We start from the raw sequence: 18,720 nt of genomic DNA on the forward strand, positions 1-18,720 counted from the left end.
TTACAAGGCATATGTAAAGAAACTTCTAACAAGAGTACGTGCTGTGGCTTGTTCCTATGTTCTCATAAAATCCCTCACTGTGAAATGGCTTCTTTTACAGAAGCACAACCATGAAAATGCATTTCAGATTTTCATTCAAGTAGCTCATCAGCAGAAGCCTGTGGTTGATGGCGTTACACATCTTGCTCTGTGTTTCCATCTCTTTGTCTATCATCATTATTTATTAGGAGAGCTGGCCAGTGACATGGGGTCAAAGAAATATCTATTAATCTGCAATTTACACCTTAGTTTAAAATCCCAGCGTAACTTCACATTCACAGTGCCTCTGTACTGTTACAGAGCTGTTCTCCATCATAGCTTGCTCGCTGTAACAGCCTATTAAAACTGATGCACAATGCAGTCAGAAGAGGTATGCCACAGAAGATTTTATTCTTCCATTATAGAATTTTGTCTTAAAGGCAAACCTGAAGTACATTAATTGTAAATAAGATTTTGAATTTTAGTGGCCTAGGAATAATTGCTGTCTTTTTCTGTAAACATCCCTTTTGATATACTTTGGATTCTTTGTACTGGTGAAGTGTCAAACACTCTCCAGAATTTGTTTAAAACTACTGAAATGTGTAAGTAATAGCTTAGGAAACCATTGAAATGTATAAGTAATAGCAGAGCTTTCTCTGGCGGACATTGCCCCCAAGTGGCTTCTTACCAGTTGCTGAATAGCCAGGATTGCTTGCAGTAAGAGGAGCAGAAATGGAAACGGAAATGTCATGCTGCACCAGAGAGAGTGTTTCACGCAAAATACTGTTGGGTATAGAAGGAGCTACAATTAATAAGATTCAGAATAACAACTCCAAACTGCAAAATGTGGAGATGGCATAGTAGGCAGATAGATGACCAGATCTGTGCAAAGCACAGCAACATTTGAATTCCTTTCCCTGTGGGACTGTTACCCCTACTCATTGATAACGAGAGACTGTGCCACAGTTATGGTTACATTTCAGTTATATTAAAAACATTTTGTCTAATGGTGTGATTTAAGATGCTTTGGTCAGACTGACTGGCCTTAAGGTGCCTCTCTTGAAACTCTCCCTAAGGAAGGGATACAGTGAAAAATCAATTTACAGTGGGTTAGCAACACTTGTGCTCTGTAGCTCTCTCCAAGGTTGACTTGACCTCTGAAGTCATATGTTGTGATGACTTTTTTTCTGATGATTGTGCAGCATGCAAATAATAGGTTTCATCTAAACACTTCAGCACATCAACACAAAAAACTTTTCTTGCTTGCAAGTTAAGCTGCTTTTGTTTTCCAGCTTTTTGGCACAGTCATTTTAGAATATTTTCTTTCTGGCATGACTTAAACTATGCCAATATTCCAGCCTGCGTTCAATGAAAACAAGCAAAAATTGCTCTGGCCACAAGTAATCTGCTGCTTTGCTTTAACTGTGTGTCACAGTGGCTAACAGAATTTCAGGCTAGGAAAGACCGTTTGGATTTTCTGCAATGCTTAACTGAACAAAAATGAAATTGCTTGCCCATTGCATATGTAGCAAAATAATTTCTCTATTTATGCATTTATGTTTATGTGTATTATTTATGTTATGCATAATCCGCATTTCCTAGTTAGTTTGTGCTTTCCTTGATAAATGAAGAAAAATATCAATTACATGCAAAAGTGTACGTAGGTCACTGAATGTAATACCTCCTGTTTATTTCTATGGAAATTGCAACAGGTACAAAGGGCACAATAACACTATCTGATAGAGCAAATTCACAGGTACAAAATGCTATTCTTCAATGTAGTCACCACTATTTGTTATGCATTTTCGCCAACAATGAAGGAGAGTCTGCATACCACAGTCATCAAAATCTGCATGGCTATTCAGATCCCAGCTTGTTTTTCACATTACTGTCTCCACTGCTGGAATGCACCACCCACAACCTCCACTGTGTTCACATCCACTGGATGTTTTTCTGCATGGAGGAATTGAGTTCCACACCTTTGCTTCATCAGCACTTCCATGTCAGGTGCCATTGTTTCAGACTGCCCCTCTGCTGCTGTCTGTCACGCAGCAACAAAATGTAATGGAATATTGGTGGGGAGCTTCAATGTCTACTGCTGTACCAATGCAATAAAAGAAGAGGCATCGCTTTCGAGGCAGCCTTCATACTTTGCTGGGTGTCTGATTTGTATTGTCTGATTTGTTCGTATTCACCCTTGTAAATAATCCTGTCTCAGAAAGCTGAATTCAACTTCAGCTGTTTGCAAGTAGTGCTGCTAAAAACAAACAAACAAACAAAGAGTTTTTAAACCTTTGAATTTAGAGTTTTGTGTATTATTTCTTTCTACTTAGAGTTCTAGCCTTTTCAGTCTGCTGTGCTTGCCATCATGCCTAATAAAGTGGGGTGTCTGCCACAGCTGAATACCACTAATTAAGTTGATAAATGTAAAAGATTTCCTCCTGTCTGGTAAAGAGCAGGAAAATACAAGAAGTTCCCAAATGTGAATGAGCAGCTCCTGTCAGTGCTTATGTTCCTTTATCAAACAAAATGGTTCAATGCTTTTCAGGAGTCAAGCCCTGGAGTCATACCAGGTTCTCCACAGTCGCCGCCGCCAGACACTGACTCCCTGGACAAACCCAAGCTGAAAGCTGGTGGCTCAGTCGAGAGCCTGAGGAGTTCCTTAAGTGGTCAGAGCTCAATGAGTAAGTTCTGTTGTAATTGCGTTGCTTCATTTCTGTGGTTGCAAGGAGCAGAGATCTCCGCAGTAAACAGAATCAGAGAAGAGCAAAGGAGGGGCAGTGGTTATAAGTAAAAAACAAACCAACAACAAAACAAACGAACAAACAAAAAGTGTTAATCACTAAGATTTTACAAAGGGCTGTAAGCTAACCAGTGCAGAGACTGTTTTTGCTCTGCATTTATACAGAGCCCTGGAAAGGTGAAATGCTCCTTTCTGGCTTCATCTGCAGGGTCCTTGCTGTTGTAATACAGCTGGTTTAAATGAGAGCTAGAGCCATTCGCCTGTAACAGCGCAGTCAGAGTGCTTTTTCCATTCCAGATAAAAGGTCACTAGAGGACAGGCATATCTTTACGCTAGACTTCTCCTGAGAGCTCCTGCTGGGCGTTTTTGTTTTTGTTTTGCATTTCCCTCTGGAGAGATGTTATGGTTTTCTCATTAACTAGATAGATAAGTATTACTTAAAACCTCTCTGGTTAAGATTGTCTCTAGCGTAACACGGAATTCAGGCAGGATGCAGATGGGGTGAATTTGCTTCTGTGAATTAGTAATAGAAGCCAAGAGCATACTGAGGAAAAACACTAAAGAGAAAGCTCGATTTTTAAATAACTGAAAGTGTATTCTGAAAATAATCTTTTTGACATCAGTACAAAGTGTTGCCAGAAAACTGGCCATAAAGGGTGTTCTGGAACCTTCAGACAGAATTAAAAGCTCACATCAGTATGTTGTTGTTGTTGTTGTTGTTTTTTTAATGGACAAAACTTTGCAGAAAGATGACATTGCCTGTGGTGTACTACAGATGAGATAGTAGTTAATCAGTTAAATATCAAGGAGGTGAATTTGGGAAAACAGGAGTACAAAGTAGATTAATTCCCATCACAGGTATGTCTAAGAAATAACATTTAAGGAGTTTTAACTTCCATGACATTTTCTAGAAAAAAAATTCACATTTCCTAGGAAGCTCTGACTGCTCTTTCGAACTTGTCTCTGTTAATGAATTTTCTTAACGAAGAGATTCTTCTGGTGTGTTCTGATAATGTCTGTCACTCACATGTGCTTAGGTGGTCAGACAGTCAGTACAACAGATTCCTCAACCAGCAACAGGGAGAGCGTGAAATCAGAAGATGGGGATGATGAAGAACCACCTTACAGAGGACCTTTCTGTGGAAGAGCCAGGGTTCACACTGATTTTACTCCAAGTCCTTATGATACAGACTCTCTGAAGCTCAAGGTACCAGCTGTGTTTGTTTTTAAGGGATCATATGTTTATTTAGGCAAAGCTCTTTCTTTAAGAATTTTTTGTGAGAACTGTACAATTCTTTCTCTTCTAGTGAGGCTACATTTGGGGTTTTTTAAGCTTCTTAACTCATCTTATTCATTAAATAGTTGCTCGAATTACAGCAAAATGTTGCAGAATGTACTAAAATTTCCACACAAGTTGGCAGCTTTGGTTTCTGGGGAAAAATATATGTAATTCACATTAATTTGTCTTTTGCAAGACTTTTCTTTGAAACATTGGAAACATACTTTTCTTCTGCAACGGACTAGTCAATCAGTAGAACTATTTTCAAAATCAGTGGAAGAAATGTGGTTGTACCTCTATACAGTGTCCTTCAGAGACATCTCAAATAATGAATTTCAACCATGAGCTTTAATGACACTTGTGCAAGATTTGTGTCCTTACACACTGAGTGGTCTGAGACTGTTCTTATTTGCACCAGTTTGAGACAGTTGCACCACATAGAGACATTGTACAAATTGGACTGCAAGTGGGTTTCTGAATCTGGAGAGTTGTGTTCCATTCCACGTTCTACTGTTTACTTGCTCTGTGATCCTAGTCATGTCACCTAATTCCCTTTTGTCACTGTTCTCTTTGTGGATAAAGTGTAATTGGGATATCCTTGCAAAAGGTCTGATAAAGCTTTTGAAAACTGAAGAATTTTTTCCTTGCTGTGTACTGCGCTTTGTCCATTCTTTGTATATTAAAAACTAAGGGAAAGTGGTGGGTTTGCCTGAACATCCGTCACAGAACGTGCCTCGTTGACTTTCTTGCATCTTTGGTCTGCAGAAAGGTGATATCATTGATATCATCAGCAAACCCCCCATGGGCACTTGGATGGGCCTATTGAACAACAAAGTTGGCACTTTCAAATTTATCTATGTGGATGTGTTAAATGAAGAGGAGGAGAAGCCGAAGCGGCCCACCAGGAGACGCCGAAAAAGCAGACCACCCCAACCCAAGTCAGTTGAGGATCTCTTGGATCGCATCAACTTAAAGGTCTGCATTTTCTGTCTGTTTACCCTTGAGTTTTGCTTGTGGGATGAGCCACACTTCTGGATTTGTTAGTTTTGAACTTGTTCATCAGATTCATAATGTGAACGCGACCCTACTTAACAGAGTCAGGTCTTAGCTACAAAATGAAAATAGCTAAGGCCAAGCAGAACTCCCATCAGGCTTGATGAAGAGCTGCTGGCTTGTAAGATGTCTGCAGGTTGTATGTGCCCAGAGAGCACACTGTAGTTGTAAGTCCAGATGTAGTATGGCTAAAAGCTAACATTCTTCAAAAGCAGAACCGTAGTTACCCTGTTAAAGAGCAGGTTATTTTCCACGACCTAATTCAGGGGGCTGGAAGTAAATGAATGTGGCCTAGGGTTAATATGTTGTAGTGTGCTTGTACAGAGCTGTGCTATCTGTGCATCTGAGTAGTGTGCTGCCCGGGCCAGATAATGCAGTACATTCCAAATACAAAAACATGCGTAGCATTCTGGTCTGGCACAGCTACTTTCCTGAACTTTGAGCAATTTTTATACAAGCTGTAATCCTATAAATTTGCTGTTACAGAGTATTTTCCATTTGTGAAATTACTGAATTTTTATTATTATTTTAATTTTTGCTGATTGTGAAAATCTCCCCTAATACTTTTATTGCCAAAGTAAGTTGAATGTTGCCTAACAGTTAATTTTTCTGTTCTACCTTTTTCATCTTATACAGGAGCACATGCCCACTTTTCTGTTCAATGGTTATGAAGATCTGGATACCTTCAAGCTTTTAGAAGAAGAGGATTTGGATGAACTGAACATCCGAGATCCTGAGCACAGAGCAGTTCTCCTCACAGCTGTGGAACATCTACAGGAGTATGACAGTACGTGGGATGTTTGAGGTTTTCAGTTTCACTGGAGCTCTACCAGCTTAGAAACCCTTACAGCAGAGAACTGGTTCCCAGATTTTGACATTTTTATCCTAATCTAGTTATTTCCAGGGTCTTCCTGGATAACAACATTTAGATTTTTGAGGAATGACTTAAGACTTGTATTTGTTCTGCCAGAATTCTTTGTTTATGTAAGCCTTGCATACCCAGATTATCCAAATGATGTCAAATTACATCACCTGTACGTTAGAACGCTGATGTTCAAGAATAAATCTTGACGTAACTTACTGTGAGTAGGAAGCTGAGGCAAGGCAAATAGTGAAGAAGAGACTTCTAGCTAGAGAAAGAGATTAAGGTTATCAAGGGTGGGAAAAACATCAAAGCCTAGAATTCTGCAGAGAAAGATAATGTGATTTAAACTTTGTCTTGTTTTATCTGCACATGCATATAATTCTTGTCCTGTCTGATTTGCAAGATTACACAGGTAGCCATAAGTTGCACATGCAACAATACAGCGATTTTCAAATGGAGAAAAGATTGGTCAGGTGCAAAGAGTGAAAGGCAGTGGTCCAACTGTTTAATATGCAGCAGTGCAATTCTGCCTGTAGTGCAGATGGTCTCAGGCAAGTTGTAAAGGTAAAAGAACGCAGAGTAAGCCCTGACAGTTAAACTGGTTAGGATCATCCCTGCACAGGAGGAAGAAGGTTACTGTCTATGTTGTAGCCAAAGGTCATGGTAGAATAGAATCATTTATTTAAAAAGCAAGTCTTGCTTGAGACAGAAATGCAGGTGCATTCAGTACCTAGTTAAAGCAAGCTAAGATATACTGAATTTCCTCTCCATCCGTAAATCCTGGCAGAAGTGTAGTATCCCAGAAATCAGAATCAGTGAAATGAATTCTGGAAGTACTTTCTCCACTGCTTCTGTGGGAAATCCTGTCTTTTAGCTGAAACTGCCATAGTAACAATTTAAACAGTTGCTTATTAAGTGGGAAATAATTCTGTTGTAAAGAGATTAGTGGTCACTGTCTCTGGATAGTGCTTTGTGGCCCAAATTGTTGCCAGCATGTAGTTTGTTTCTTTGTTTGATGAGAGGCATCCAGACTTTCTACGCCTTTTGCCACACATTAGTAAAACAGCAACTGCAGAATTGGGTTCTTTTCATTAGAATCAAAGGAGCTTTTTGCCACCTCATGTGAGTTTCTTTTTAACATTTTCAGATTTGTTTAAAATGTTCACTTCTCAGAAGTAATCATTTTTTTAGGGACCTTCAATTTTGTTTTGAAAACCTGAACTATTTGATGTGGTGGCTGAAAAGTATGAATTCCAACTCCAAGTCAGGATGATGAGCAGAAAGAATGGAAGCCTGACTGCTGGAACCTGGGAGGAGCAGAAGCACTTCTTTTTACTCCATAATTACCATTCATTTGCTTAGAATAGAAATCAAAATAATGATTTTTTATTATTTTTTGGGGGGGACAGGGTGGGGCAGAGAATGTAACATAAACATTAAGTTTGTATCCTCAACTCCAGATTTAGTCCCTTTACAAAACATGGTTTCCAACTGAATGCAGTGAATGAATTCCCAGAATCCAGTCTAAACAGCCTAGGCTGGATCAGACTTGAGTGCTGCCTTCCTGACCAAGGAAGGAGGGAATTTTTTACAACCAGTCTCTCAATTGTCCCTTCCCCATTCCTTAGGGGGCATTATGTAACTTTGCCAGGCTTATTCCTGATCTTTCTTCTTGGTTCCTTCAGCAAAATAGGTCGGGGTTGGGATTTATTTATTTATTTATTAAATAAATCATTCTCCATCACACTTTTTGCTTTTGTTTTGAAGAAACTTTGACGCTGTAGGGTGCATAGCTGTTGAGGCGTATTAAAAAGAGCATGGCCAGTGGGTTGTGAGAAGCTATCTGCCCTGTTTACTCTGCCCTGATGAGGCCACATCTGGAGTACTGGGCTCAGATAAAGACAGGGAACTTCTAGAGAGAGTCCAGCGGAGGGCCACAAAGATGATAAGGGGCCTAAAGCATCTCCCTTGTGAGGAAGAGCTTAGAGCTCTGGGTCTGTTCAGCTTGGACAGAAGACTGAGAGGGGATCTTACCAATACTTATTAAATATCTAAAGGGTGGGAATCAAACGTACAGGGCCATGCTCTTTTCAGCAGTGCCCAGAGACAGAACAAAGACCAACGGGCACAAACTGGAACATAGGAAGTTCCACAGAAGCATAAAGGAAAGCTTATTTGAGAGTGACAGAGCGCTGGAACAGGCTGCCCAGAGAGATTTTGGAGTCTCTTTCTCTGGAGGTATTCTAAATCCATCTCGATACTTTTCTATGCAACATACTGTAGGAAACCTGCTTTAGCAAGGGATTGGACTAGGTGATCACCAGAGGTCTCTTCCAATCCCTCCAATTCTATGTTCATTTTAAATGGATTTTGGTGGTTTTAAGTTGTAGGACTTGTACTCAGAGCAGCTAAGGGGCACACACAGCTGTTTTTGCTTTCATTCATTGTGTACAGCGCTGCCCTCTGAAACTTAAGTAGAGGCTGTTTGGGATGAATGCCTGAGACAATGTTTATCCCTTTGTGATGGCCGTTGCTAATGCTCACTCTTTTCTTACAATCTGATCTATTATAGTTGTTCTAACAGTGAAAATAATATTAGAAACAAAAAGTTGAGAAGTTCAGCTGAAGTCTCTGCCTCTGTTTTCACCACATTCTCATTTCCTCTAGGTAACAGCGACCAGTCAGGATCTCAGGAGAAACTTCTCATTGAAGGTCAAGGCCTAGCTGGATGCTCTCCTCGGGATTCTGGCTGCTATGAAAGCAGTGAAAACCTGGAGAATGGTATTAATGATAGCAACAAGCCTTACAATCCTCATAGGCTGTTTTCAGTAGATAAATTCTTATGCTTTTTGCTCCTGCTCCTAGCTTATGACTTCATGCTTGAGTTTCTCCCTCACTCTGGCTGCCTCTTTCCCTCTTCGTTGGGGCCATTGGTTTTCATTTCTATCATTTCTAATATATTTGTTTGCACTGATAGATAACAAATCACGTTTCACAAATCATTTTCTATTTTTTTTGTGATCTTAAAACAAGAGATGCTGTCTCTGCCATTTCTGACTTCTTCATTCTTTACCAGAGCCCTGTGCAGCCATGCCTCATGAGGCTTGCTCTGCTTAGCCTTGCTAAGAGACCACTGGCAATGGAAAAGTCTTTGAGCTACACTATACTTAGGAGAATTTCTTCTAAACCTATACAAAAGCAGTTCATAAGAAACGTGCTGTGGTTTAGGCTGTTTATTATTGTGATTTTTATAATCTACTCAGGTTACACATTGCATTCTCATCTGATAAGAGAACAGCTGCACAAATTTAGGACTATTTAGTGTATGAATGAGTGGTTAGCAAGTTAAGTAATTGAGAAGTTAGTGAGAAAATGAACGACAATAAAGGAAGAACTTCTTATGCTGTCAATTTAACTTACCTTGTCTTTCATCCTTGGAAGGTGATGCACTGAAAATTACTGAGACACTTGATAATACTGATTCCTTTTTGTGATTATTATGTTTACTTGAGGAGTGGCATAATCAATACAAATACTTGACTAAGGATGAAATATTAAAAGAGATGAAATCAGTTTGGGTTACACTTGTGTTTGGCATTATCAATCTAAGCTTTTGAGCACTGGTTTGGCCTCAGACAGCCTGGTTTCATCACTAGCATGAACAACAAACATAAAAAAGAAACTAAGAACAAAATAAACAGAGACACTGTGTGCTCCCTTTGGTAGCCATTTCTCACATTTAAAGTAAGAGCTAAAGATCTTTCATTTACCATAGGCATTTTCTGTCAGTCTGCCACTCAGAGGTAATTGTTTATTGAAGAACACTGCAGTTTGCTTTGAAGCTGTGTGCCCAAAATTAGCAGTGCACTAAATTCCTGAAAGCAGAGGGAATTTTTTGTTAACATGAATTCTCATGCAGCAGGCATACTGAAATGTAATCATAGCTACATATATGGCATGTGACAATTTTCTTTCCTTTTTATCTCTAGATGCCATCAAAATGGTAGCTACAGCACTGACATTAAATTGCTGCCTGTATATTTTCCTTATTTTAACAATATAATAAAATCTTTAGAAAGCAATTGTTATTGCCTTTCTGCTTAGATACTTACTCTTACATTTAACCTGTAATTTCTATCTGAGTTTTGCAGAGTGTGAAATGCTTCTAATGGCTTTTATATTGCTTTTCATCTATGGCTTTCTGTATGGTTTTGCTCAAAAATGTTTTTAGTAATTGTTTTGAAAAACATGATGAAAAGAATATTCAGTATGGGATTCATTCAAATATTTTGTCACAGATGGTTAATCTGGCATGTGCTCCACCTTCTTTGCAAAGCTCATAGACCATAAATGCTTACATGTATTTTGTTTTCAAAATAATTGGATGCTCATCTATTAAAACATAATAATTTGTCTAGGATAAACACTGTAATGTGTAGATTGGCAATAATAAAGTGCTTTTCATAAAGAGGAAAAAGAAATGCATTGTGAGAAGAAATTGATCTTCACATTTCCTGGAGAATTATTTTACATAATGTTTTAGTGAGTAGCGTCCTGTTCTGGGCTGATGTTGTACCTTTTGGCATCAGTTCAGTCATTCATCTCACCTTAGTGTATGGATTAAAAATGGTTTGCCATATACTGGTTTGCTGGCAGTGGTACAGGTATAATTCATCTAGGTACTTCTCTGGACCTCGATGCAGAAATACTTAGGGCAATATTGCGATTTTATTCCAATTTGCAGAGAGCAAGGAACATAATTTTTGTGACCTATTCAGTTCTAGACAGGAAGAAAGTAAGAGCAGAAGGCAACTATGTAGGGTCATATCATCAGTCTATTTAGATCAGTTTTCAGTTCAAAAAGAGGCATAGAGAGAGCTCTCCTTTAGATTGTGCTACAGTGCAGTTATTGGGCTTCTCGTACATACAAGTGTTGTCTGTCCAAGACACATTTGGAAATCTTATCAGAAATCTACTTCTTTCAGGAATCAGCCAAAAGCAGGTATCAAGGAGGACGACAGTGTAAGTGATATCTGAGGCTTCCTAAGGCACTTTTGGAGAATTAATCACTTAGGAACTTAAAGACTCCCTGAATTTTGTACAGTTCACTGCGTTCCATTTCCTTAATCTGTTTTTTATGAAAATCCCTTGTCTTCCTTAGAGTCTCCATACCTAACAGTGTCTGTGTATAGACCTCATGCTCCTCAAGTCATCTGTTTTCTAGTCTAAATCCTGTTAATTATTCATTACATATCGGATCTCTGGTCATCCATCCTTTTTGAACCTTCTCCTGTTGCAGTGCATAGTTTTGTAAGGAGGGAAGGGGTTTAAAGACAATGGCAATTTCATATGCAGGGAGCTGAAGAGGCAAACAAACCATGACTTTATTAGGTAGGATTTGTTCAGGAACTGAAGCCAGATTACTGTAGTGCCAACTGGGCATCTAAAGTACTTATGTGTTCAGTGTTAATTAATCAGAAAAGGAAGCAACAGAAAAGGTGGCCTAGTACAATGTGTTTTCCTACTAGTTTGTATTAATTAAAAAAGTTCTGAGTCTGGGATTGTTTCTTGCACCATCATCCTCATTGTGTCAGTAGAGCTGTTTGAAATGTACACAGAAATATAGGGCAAAAAGAAGTTAATAAAATGTAGGCTATATACAGGCCATTGCAGGTATGCTGTGTATGGCTTTGTGTACTTAATTCCCCGAAGGTAATCTTCTGCACTGAAAATGACTGAAGAAAACACTGAAAATTGTTTCTGCAGCTCCGGTACCTGTGGAAATACTCTCAAAGATTATTTCCTTTCTTCTGAGGCAGATGATGACAGAGAATTGAAAGATTTGTTCTCTGTATTCTAACAGTGTGAGCTATTAATGAGGCGCTTTATCTGACAAAAACTGCAGCATAATGCTACACAAAAGGGTGAAGTACACTTGTAGCTCGATCTGAACCTGAAAACTGTACAAACTTTTCATTAATTTGGGGTAAGGACCACCGTTACTTTAGTTCTAACCCTGACTCCTATGCCCTTCTGCACGTATTTAAGTCAGAGATGCTCCTGTGGCTGACAGCACTGTGAATGGCATCAGTCTGTTTGACAGTATCAGGGAATCGTAGGAATGAATTGCTAGCAAAAATGCTGACATTAAAAATGTGTATAGAACTTTAATAGCTGTACACTTTAACTCTTGTAGTTTGGTATTTTTTTTGTTTTACAAGATATGAAGGGAATGTTACATTTGACATTTGTTAATATACATCCCCACCTTATGAAAACAAAAATATAATTAAAAGTCTGTTTGATTACCTACCTTTCTTAATTTCTCAGGAGCATGTCAGGTGGGAGGATGGAATAGCTAGAAAAAGAGAAATCACAGTGGTCCTACTTCTGTTGCTCATGGCTTAAATATGCATACGCAGAATTACATTCTGAACCCCTGCTTTGTGATTCTATGAATTGCTGCAGAAGTTAGGCTTGTAATAGAAAATGAGAGTAATGGAGGAAACACTCCTTTCCTTACTCACTACTTATTGACATTTGTGTCTGGGGCACTGTTGCATTGCCTCCTACTACAGGGCACTAATGTTACAAAGTAATGTTTCTTAAACATGTCTTTTGTGTTTGGAAGCTACTCTCAGAAGGCAGCGATCTCATGCTGCAGAAAGGCGCAGGTAGATAAGCCTTTCTACTGCTTCTCTAAGTTACCTGTACACATGGTAGTAGTAGAGGAACCAACTCAATGTGTAATATGTCTTTATTAGCATTTTGGGGGAAATGATGATATTTAGCTGCAGTTGAACTATGGGCTGTACAGCTTCTGAGAGAGGAGTTCTTGTAAGCTTGTATTCACCACTGTTGGCACATACTGCTTTTACACAGAATAACCTTGCTGGCATACCAGCAAATGTGGCCAACTCCCTTTTGAGAGGGAATATTTCCTTATTTCTCTTTAGTAAAGGAAATTCAGGTTACTTCTAGTTTTCTGAATGCTTTGGTTTTAAACCCCTTGAGCAGAGGAAAAAGCAAGCTCTTTCCCTTTGTAGGTTAACCATGTATTTCCTTTTTATAAAAGGAGTTTTGGGGATAGGATATTCTTAAGTAAGACTTATGTGTGTTAGCATTCGTATTCAAAGAAAGTAATGTATGTTATTCAAAAACAAAGCATTAAGCTTCTTTGGGATGAAGTTTTGGAGGCAAACTGCATGAAAGGAAAGTATATGTTGCTCAAAAGTACACAAGATTAATTTAATTTGAATTAAGCTAACAAAAGTTCTCAGATCTAAAGAAGTAAATGACCCATTAATTGCCATTATGGGATTGTGATAGCATTTAGACTGAGCTTCTGCACACACATTCTGGAAAAAGAAGTTCCAAGCTTTAGCTATCTGTCATTATTTTAGAAAGTTTATTGTAGGTGAGGAAAAGTGTCCTTGTCACTAGAAAAAATAATTATTCAGGATGTGCTGTCGTCCTGAGGAGCTGTCTGCTTTGAGACAAACTGACTTCTTGTGAAAGGTATATATTTATGCAGCATTGGAGAAGTGACCTTGTATTTCATACTCATGAATACAGTAATGAGATCTAAATTTTTCTATCAAGCAGAATTGATAGAATCACTGTTTAAAAGTGATGGTGCATATCTCATAAAAAATATGGAGTAAAGCTTACAAAGGACATGTGGTTTGTATTGGTTCAAGTCCTCTCATCTTCAGTGATAAAATAACACATCATGCTTCTGAGACCTTCCATTCTGAGAAGGCATGTGAAATGAGAACAACGCTAAGATTAGTCACTCTAGAAGCTTTCTTTTGTAACCATTCTCTGTTTCATAGTATAGTATTTTTTCCATAAAACTTTTGTGGCTAAAAGCAACTTCACAGAGGGATTGGTGCAACACCAGTATTCCCAATACCTTACTGCTTTCTGATTTGCCACTGAAAGTAGTTTGTTGTTTACTTAAAAGATGAAATAACACTGCTTGCAAGCTATGTAATTAAAACAAATAGATGTGATTTATTTTTTTTTTTTAAAGCATTCCTGAGCAATCTAGCAAACTTAATTGGGCAACAAATATAATTATCACCATCCTACATGAATTAGAAAAGTGGAGAAGAACGATAGATCAATGGAGTTATTTCTGCATGGGGTTAATCTTGTTAATATATCAAGCATAGAATATCAGGTCTAGCTACAGGATAATTTTTCATTGGAAGAATGGAAGGGATAGTAATTATTTTAAATATGTTTTCCTCACTTGATGGTAATTATCAGTTCTTCATTAGTAAAGCTAACACTCAGAAATCTATATGCTTAAAATGGTACTGAGTTCTCATACGTTCAGAGTGAACAAAAGCCAGTGAATCATTGTGTTTCAGAGTTGTTTAGAATTGATCCACTATTAGTACACAGTAGATTTTTTAAATGATGGATTGTGATCTGTTTGCTTCTAGGTAAGACCCGAAGAACCTGTCTTCTCCCCTCAAAATCATCAAGTGAGCATAGCTTTAAAGACTTCAGCAGACACCAGCTATCAAATTATCCTACGCTCCCACTGACCAAGTCAATAGAAACTCTACGTCAAGGAGAAAAAGAAGGCCGGTTGAGCTGTGCGCATCGTGCTCTGAAGAGCTCTGTCAATCCCCCAGCTGTTATGGGTCTGAAGAAGAACCGTAGAAGTTTACCAGTTGCTGTCTGTCGGAGCTATGAAACTCTGGATGGCCCCCAGAGTGTGGATGTATGGCCAAGATCTCAATCCCTGGATGATCTCCAGGGAGATTCCAATACTAATCTGCAGGACAGTAGCAAGAAAGATTATTTTGCTCAGGATTCGCTGGATACAGCAAAAAAGGCAACTGGATCTGCCCTGCCACCTCAGTCGTGTGGGGGCAGTTGTATGGTCGATAACTTGATGCCTAAGCAGGGTAAAGCAGCTGCTCGTTCTCAGAAGGGTAGAGGTAAGGAGCTGGAGTGCTCTGTAACGAAGAGTGCAGTTGGGAAACCTTTTCCGCTCCCTGTGAAACACTGTGAAGCTCAGGCTGCCTTGGTGACACATTCTGCAACAAGGACACCTCTGGAAATACAGAGTAAGGGCTTTCATGACCTTGCACGGGCTGACTATGCTCCGGTCCTCAAGGGAGGTCTAGAAGCTGAGCAAAAAGGCACAAATGAGACAAGAATGCAACCAAAAAATCCCTCTCAGCCACCACCTGTTCCTGCCAAAAAATGCCGAGAACGCCTTACTAATGGATTATATCATCCTCCCATGACCCCCAGTGGGAACAATTCAAGTCAAGAAGCACCATGTTTGCCAGTAAAAAAGAGCAGTGCATCCACTCCCACTGATTTTCATGGAGTCCATAGGACATCTGAACAGGAACCCAGTACCCCTCCTAGCTCACTGCCACCTTGGCTGTTGGAGCAACCAGAGACTAAAAGTGTTCAGCAGCACATGATAAAGCTAGGGCCTGCTTCAGCAAGGAAAGTCTCTTGTAGCAGGGGAATGGATCTGGAAATGGTAATAGAAAACAAGTTGCAGTCTGAAGGCATTGATCTTACTGAAGAACCATACTCAGACAAGGTAAGTGGAGCACATTGCCTCAGTGTTTTCTACCAGTGTTGCAAGGGCTAATCTTTCATTTATCGTATCTGTCATATTCTTGTGAGTAACCAGCCTGCATAAACTATAAATCATGAAGACACAGGATATTCTATAACTATGCCTAACTTTACTATCAGGCCTTATGTTTAAAGTAACCATTTAGATGTGCTGTAGAGAGACTGAGATATCCCAGGCATACCTTGAGCCTTTTTTCAGGCCACCAGTACCATGGTGGCACCGAGTGTGAAAACATCTCTTTTGTTGCTACTGTAGGGAAGTGGAGCAAGTGGAGCTGAAGAAGAAAGTCATGTAGATGTTATGTTTTCGAGAAAATATAAGTTGATAGCATAGTGATGAGGACATACTCATGAGGACATGATGGAAAGGAGGGAGTTCTAACTCCCAGTCCTTCGAGGATTGCTTTTTCAGTTTTCTTGGAAGAGTCACTGGCTAAAATGCATGAGCAGTGTTGGAAAGGAGAACAGAACACAGCAGTATTCCCATATCCCAGGAGAAGTATCCTTGTCAGTAAATGAGGCTCATTTATTTCTTGTTTTTCTGGACCATCCTCTCATGTACCCTACAAAAGCGGAATTGAGCCAGCAGCAGACTCGCATTAATTTTATGCTTCTAACCCCTTCCAGAAACTCAGCCAAATTTTGACAGGTCACACATCACATGCCACATATCACATGCCACAGGGGAGAATATTACTAAGCTCATAAAAGCCTGTAGCTTTTGGTGCCTAGGAAACATGACAATTCAAAATAAAGTTGCTGATTGATTCACAAGTCTTTTGCGGTTAGGTGGCGCCCCTGAGTGGGTCATCTTGGAGCTGCCAGGGAGAGTTCTGCAGTACAACTGGGCAGGGGGTCTAACTGCTGTGGCATAGTGCATAGGAAGAAGTATTAGTTTGCCTGTATCTAGCCTGGGTAGGAAATGTATATATAGCAACAGCTTGTTTATAAATCAAACAACATAGTGTTAAACTGAGGAAAGTGTCTTCATGTGAAGAATAAATTAATTAGGAGATGTGAATAGAGTAAATGAGAATTTAAGAGATGTTCTTCAGTGTAAACTTCTCTGTCACTAATCTGTCTCTGGAAGTTCTTGCCCTGTCACTGCTGTTGGAGATTAGGCATCTCTGTCATTTAGCCACCTAAAGAATCAGGAAACATTTAGTCAAAGGATCACATCAGTTAACTGGTTGAACCAAACCTCAGAAAATTATCCAGAAATCATCATGAAAATGAGTTACTGCTCAGCAGCTTGAAATCTAAAAACGTGGCCTTTGGGGGCATCCCAGTTTAAGTGAAGTGTAACAGGAGTTTTGCTGTTGATTTCAGGGAGGCTGGAACTGATCTCAAAGCTCATGAAAGATGTATACTGCTATTTTTACACCATTCCACTGATATCATTTATAGCTAAATAAAATTGGTTTTATGAATCTCAAGAAAAAATCCTTTTTTCTCCCATCCCACGCATCTTTGTTTGCATTGATCGATCTATACTGATGCACTTCTTTCACCTTTCTTCTTGGCTGGCTGGGAACATTCAGCATGGTCGCTGTGGCATTCCTGAGGCTTTGGTACAGAGGTACTCTGAAGACTTAGACCAGCCTGAAAAGGATGTTGCTGCAAACATGGACCAAATCCGGGTAAAGCAGCTGAGGAAGCAGCATCGCATGGCAGTGAGTATTTCCTTAAACCCAAGCTCCTTAATTATGAGCAGACTTCTAGAAAGCTCTGCCTACTGGTAAAGGGAGCTATCTCTTGAGTCATAGTACAAAAACGTTACCTGTGTGCTCTCAACAAGAGCAACATTTACAGGGGTACTACAGGGACAGTAGATCCTGCCCTGAAGGAGAATAACTAGGAATTGAAAACAGAGTGAATGTCCCCCTTTTTCTTTTTTTTTTTTGACTCCCTGGAGATTCTAAGGAGATTGCTAGCAGACATAATGCTTGCTAAGGATGGCATACATTGAACAGTTCAGTTCAATGGTTTTGTACTTTTCAAAAGTTTCAAAAGGTTTTGTACTCCTTTTTCATTTCTCAAAATACACTATTCTCCACTCTTCTTAGAAAAATCAGAAGAGGGTAGCAATCAAAAGCTTTCATGTCTGTACATAGAAGAGCTTTGTCTGTCTGGGGAGGTAATGCACAAAGTTAGTATCCTTTTGCCTTGGATCAGCCTGGAATGGATCAGCCTTGGAAGACTCCTCACTGGTTGTTTTTGAGTGGTTTCAGATGAATTCAGAATGGTACATGGCAGTTGTCCAAATGACTGAGTACTGCCCCCTGCACCTGCCCAAACTGTTACCACTGCTCCTGCCCAGCCTTTCTGCCCACAGACCACTCTCACACCTACAAGCATGGCATGCATGAGAGAGAAAAACTGATACATCTGCTGTCGAATTCTGCCAGCTTGAAAGAAAAACAGAAGACTTGCAGTAAAACAAGCAGTGTGTTTAACATGAAGGTTTTGTTTTCTTTCTTTTTTCTTCTTTTCTGTCCAGATTCCAAGTGGAGGGCTCACTGAAATTTGCCGAAAACCTGTATCACCAGGACTTATCACCTCTGTATCTGACTGGCTGATTTCCATTGGCCTGCCCATGTATTCCAGCCCACTCACAGAAGCAGGGTTCAACACACTGAGCAAAGTGCCTTCTCTGTCACAAACTTGCCTTCAGGAAGCTGGCATCACAGATGAAAGGCACATAAGCAAGCTCCTGGCAGCAGCAAGACTCTTCAAACCTCTTGATCCAGACGCAATTTAACATGCTCCATAGCATGACATTGCCTAGTCAAGAACCCACTGCTTCTTCCTGCACCAATTTTGTCCTAATTACTTTACATAACTAAAGGGATCAAGGAAGTGGCTCCCAGTGACAGGCAGAATGCTTCTTCAGAGGATATGACATGTTTCAATTGCTGTCTTTGGCAACCGAAGGAGAAGAGAAGCAACCACCAGGTAACACAGATGTGGTACTTCCCTCCCCCCTCACTCCCTTGTAAAGTATTCCTGCTTCATAAAGTGCATAGGGCTGGCCTGACATCAGACAGCTTCAGGGAATTAAGGGATCTTACTTGCTTTTCCACAAGTTTGTTTAAGTGTTACTAATAGGCACTGTATTTGTGGAGAAGTGCTGAGGCTGGGGGC

At 39.7% G+C, this 18,720-nt stretch overlaps 1 protein-coding gene across 1 annotated transcript in view; it reads left to right on the plus strand.

The window, feature by feature from the left end:
• Positions 1-18,337, plus strand: part of LOC306958547 (SAM and SH3 domain-containing protein 1-like) — a gene marked incomplete at both ends in the record, with an annotated part of 517,789 nt that extends 499,452 nt beyond the window's left edge. Inside the window, 8 exons of the mRNA XM_079550091.1 lie at positions 2,567-2,702; positions 3,799-3,968; positions 4,806-5,015; positions 5,730-5,880; positions 8,626-8,739; positions 14,412-15,538; positions 17,118-17,249; positions 18,077-18,337. Coding sequence (XP_079406217.1) covers positions 2,567-2,702; positions 3,799-3,968; positions 4,806-5,015; positions 5,730-5,880; positions 8,626-8,739; positions 14,412-15,538; positions 17,118-17,249; positions 18,077-18,337 — 2,301 coding nt within the window. The remainder of the gene's footprint in view (positions 1-2,566; positions 2,703-3,798; positions 3,969-4,805; positions 5,016-5,729; positions 5,881-8,625; positions 8,740-14,411; positions 15,539-17,117; positions 17,250-18,076) is intronic.
• Positions 18,338-18,720: the final 383 nt, after the last annotated feature.

This window comes from Tetrao urogallus (genome assembly GCF_951394365.1).
Source record: "Tetrao urogallus genome assembly, chromosome: 2".
NCBI lineage: Eukaryota > Metazoa > Chordata > Aves > Galliformes > Phasianidae > Tetrao > Tetrao urogallus.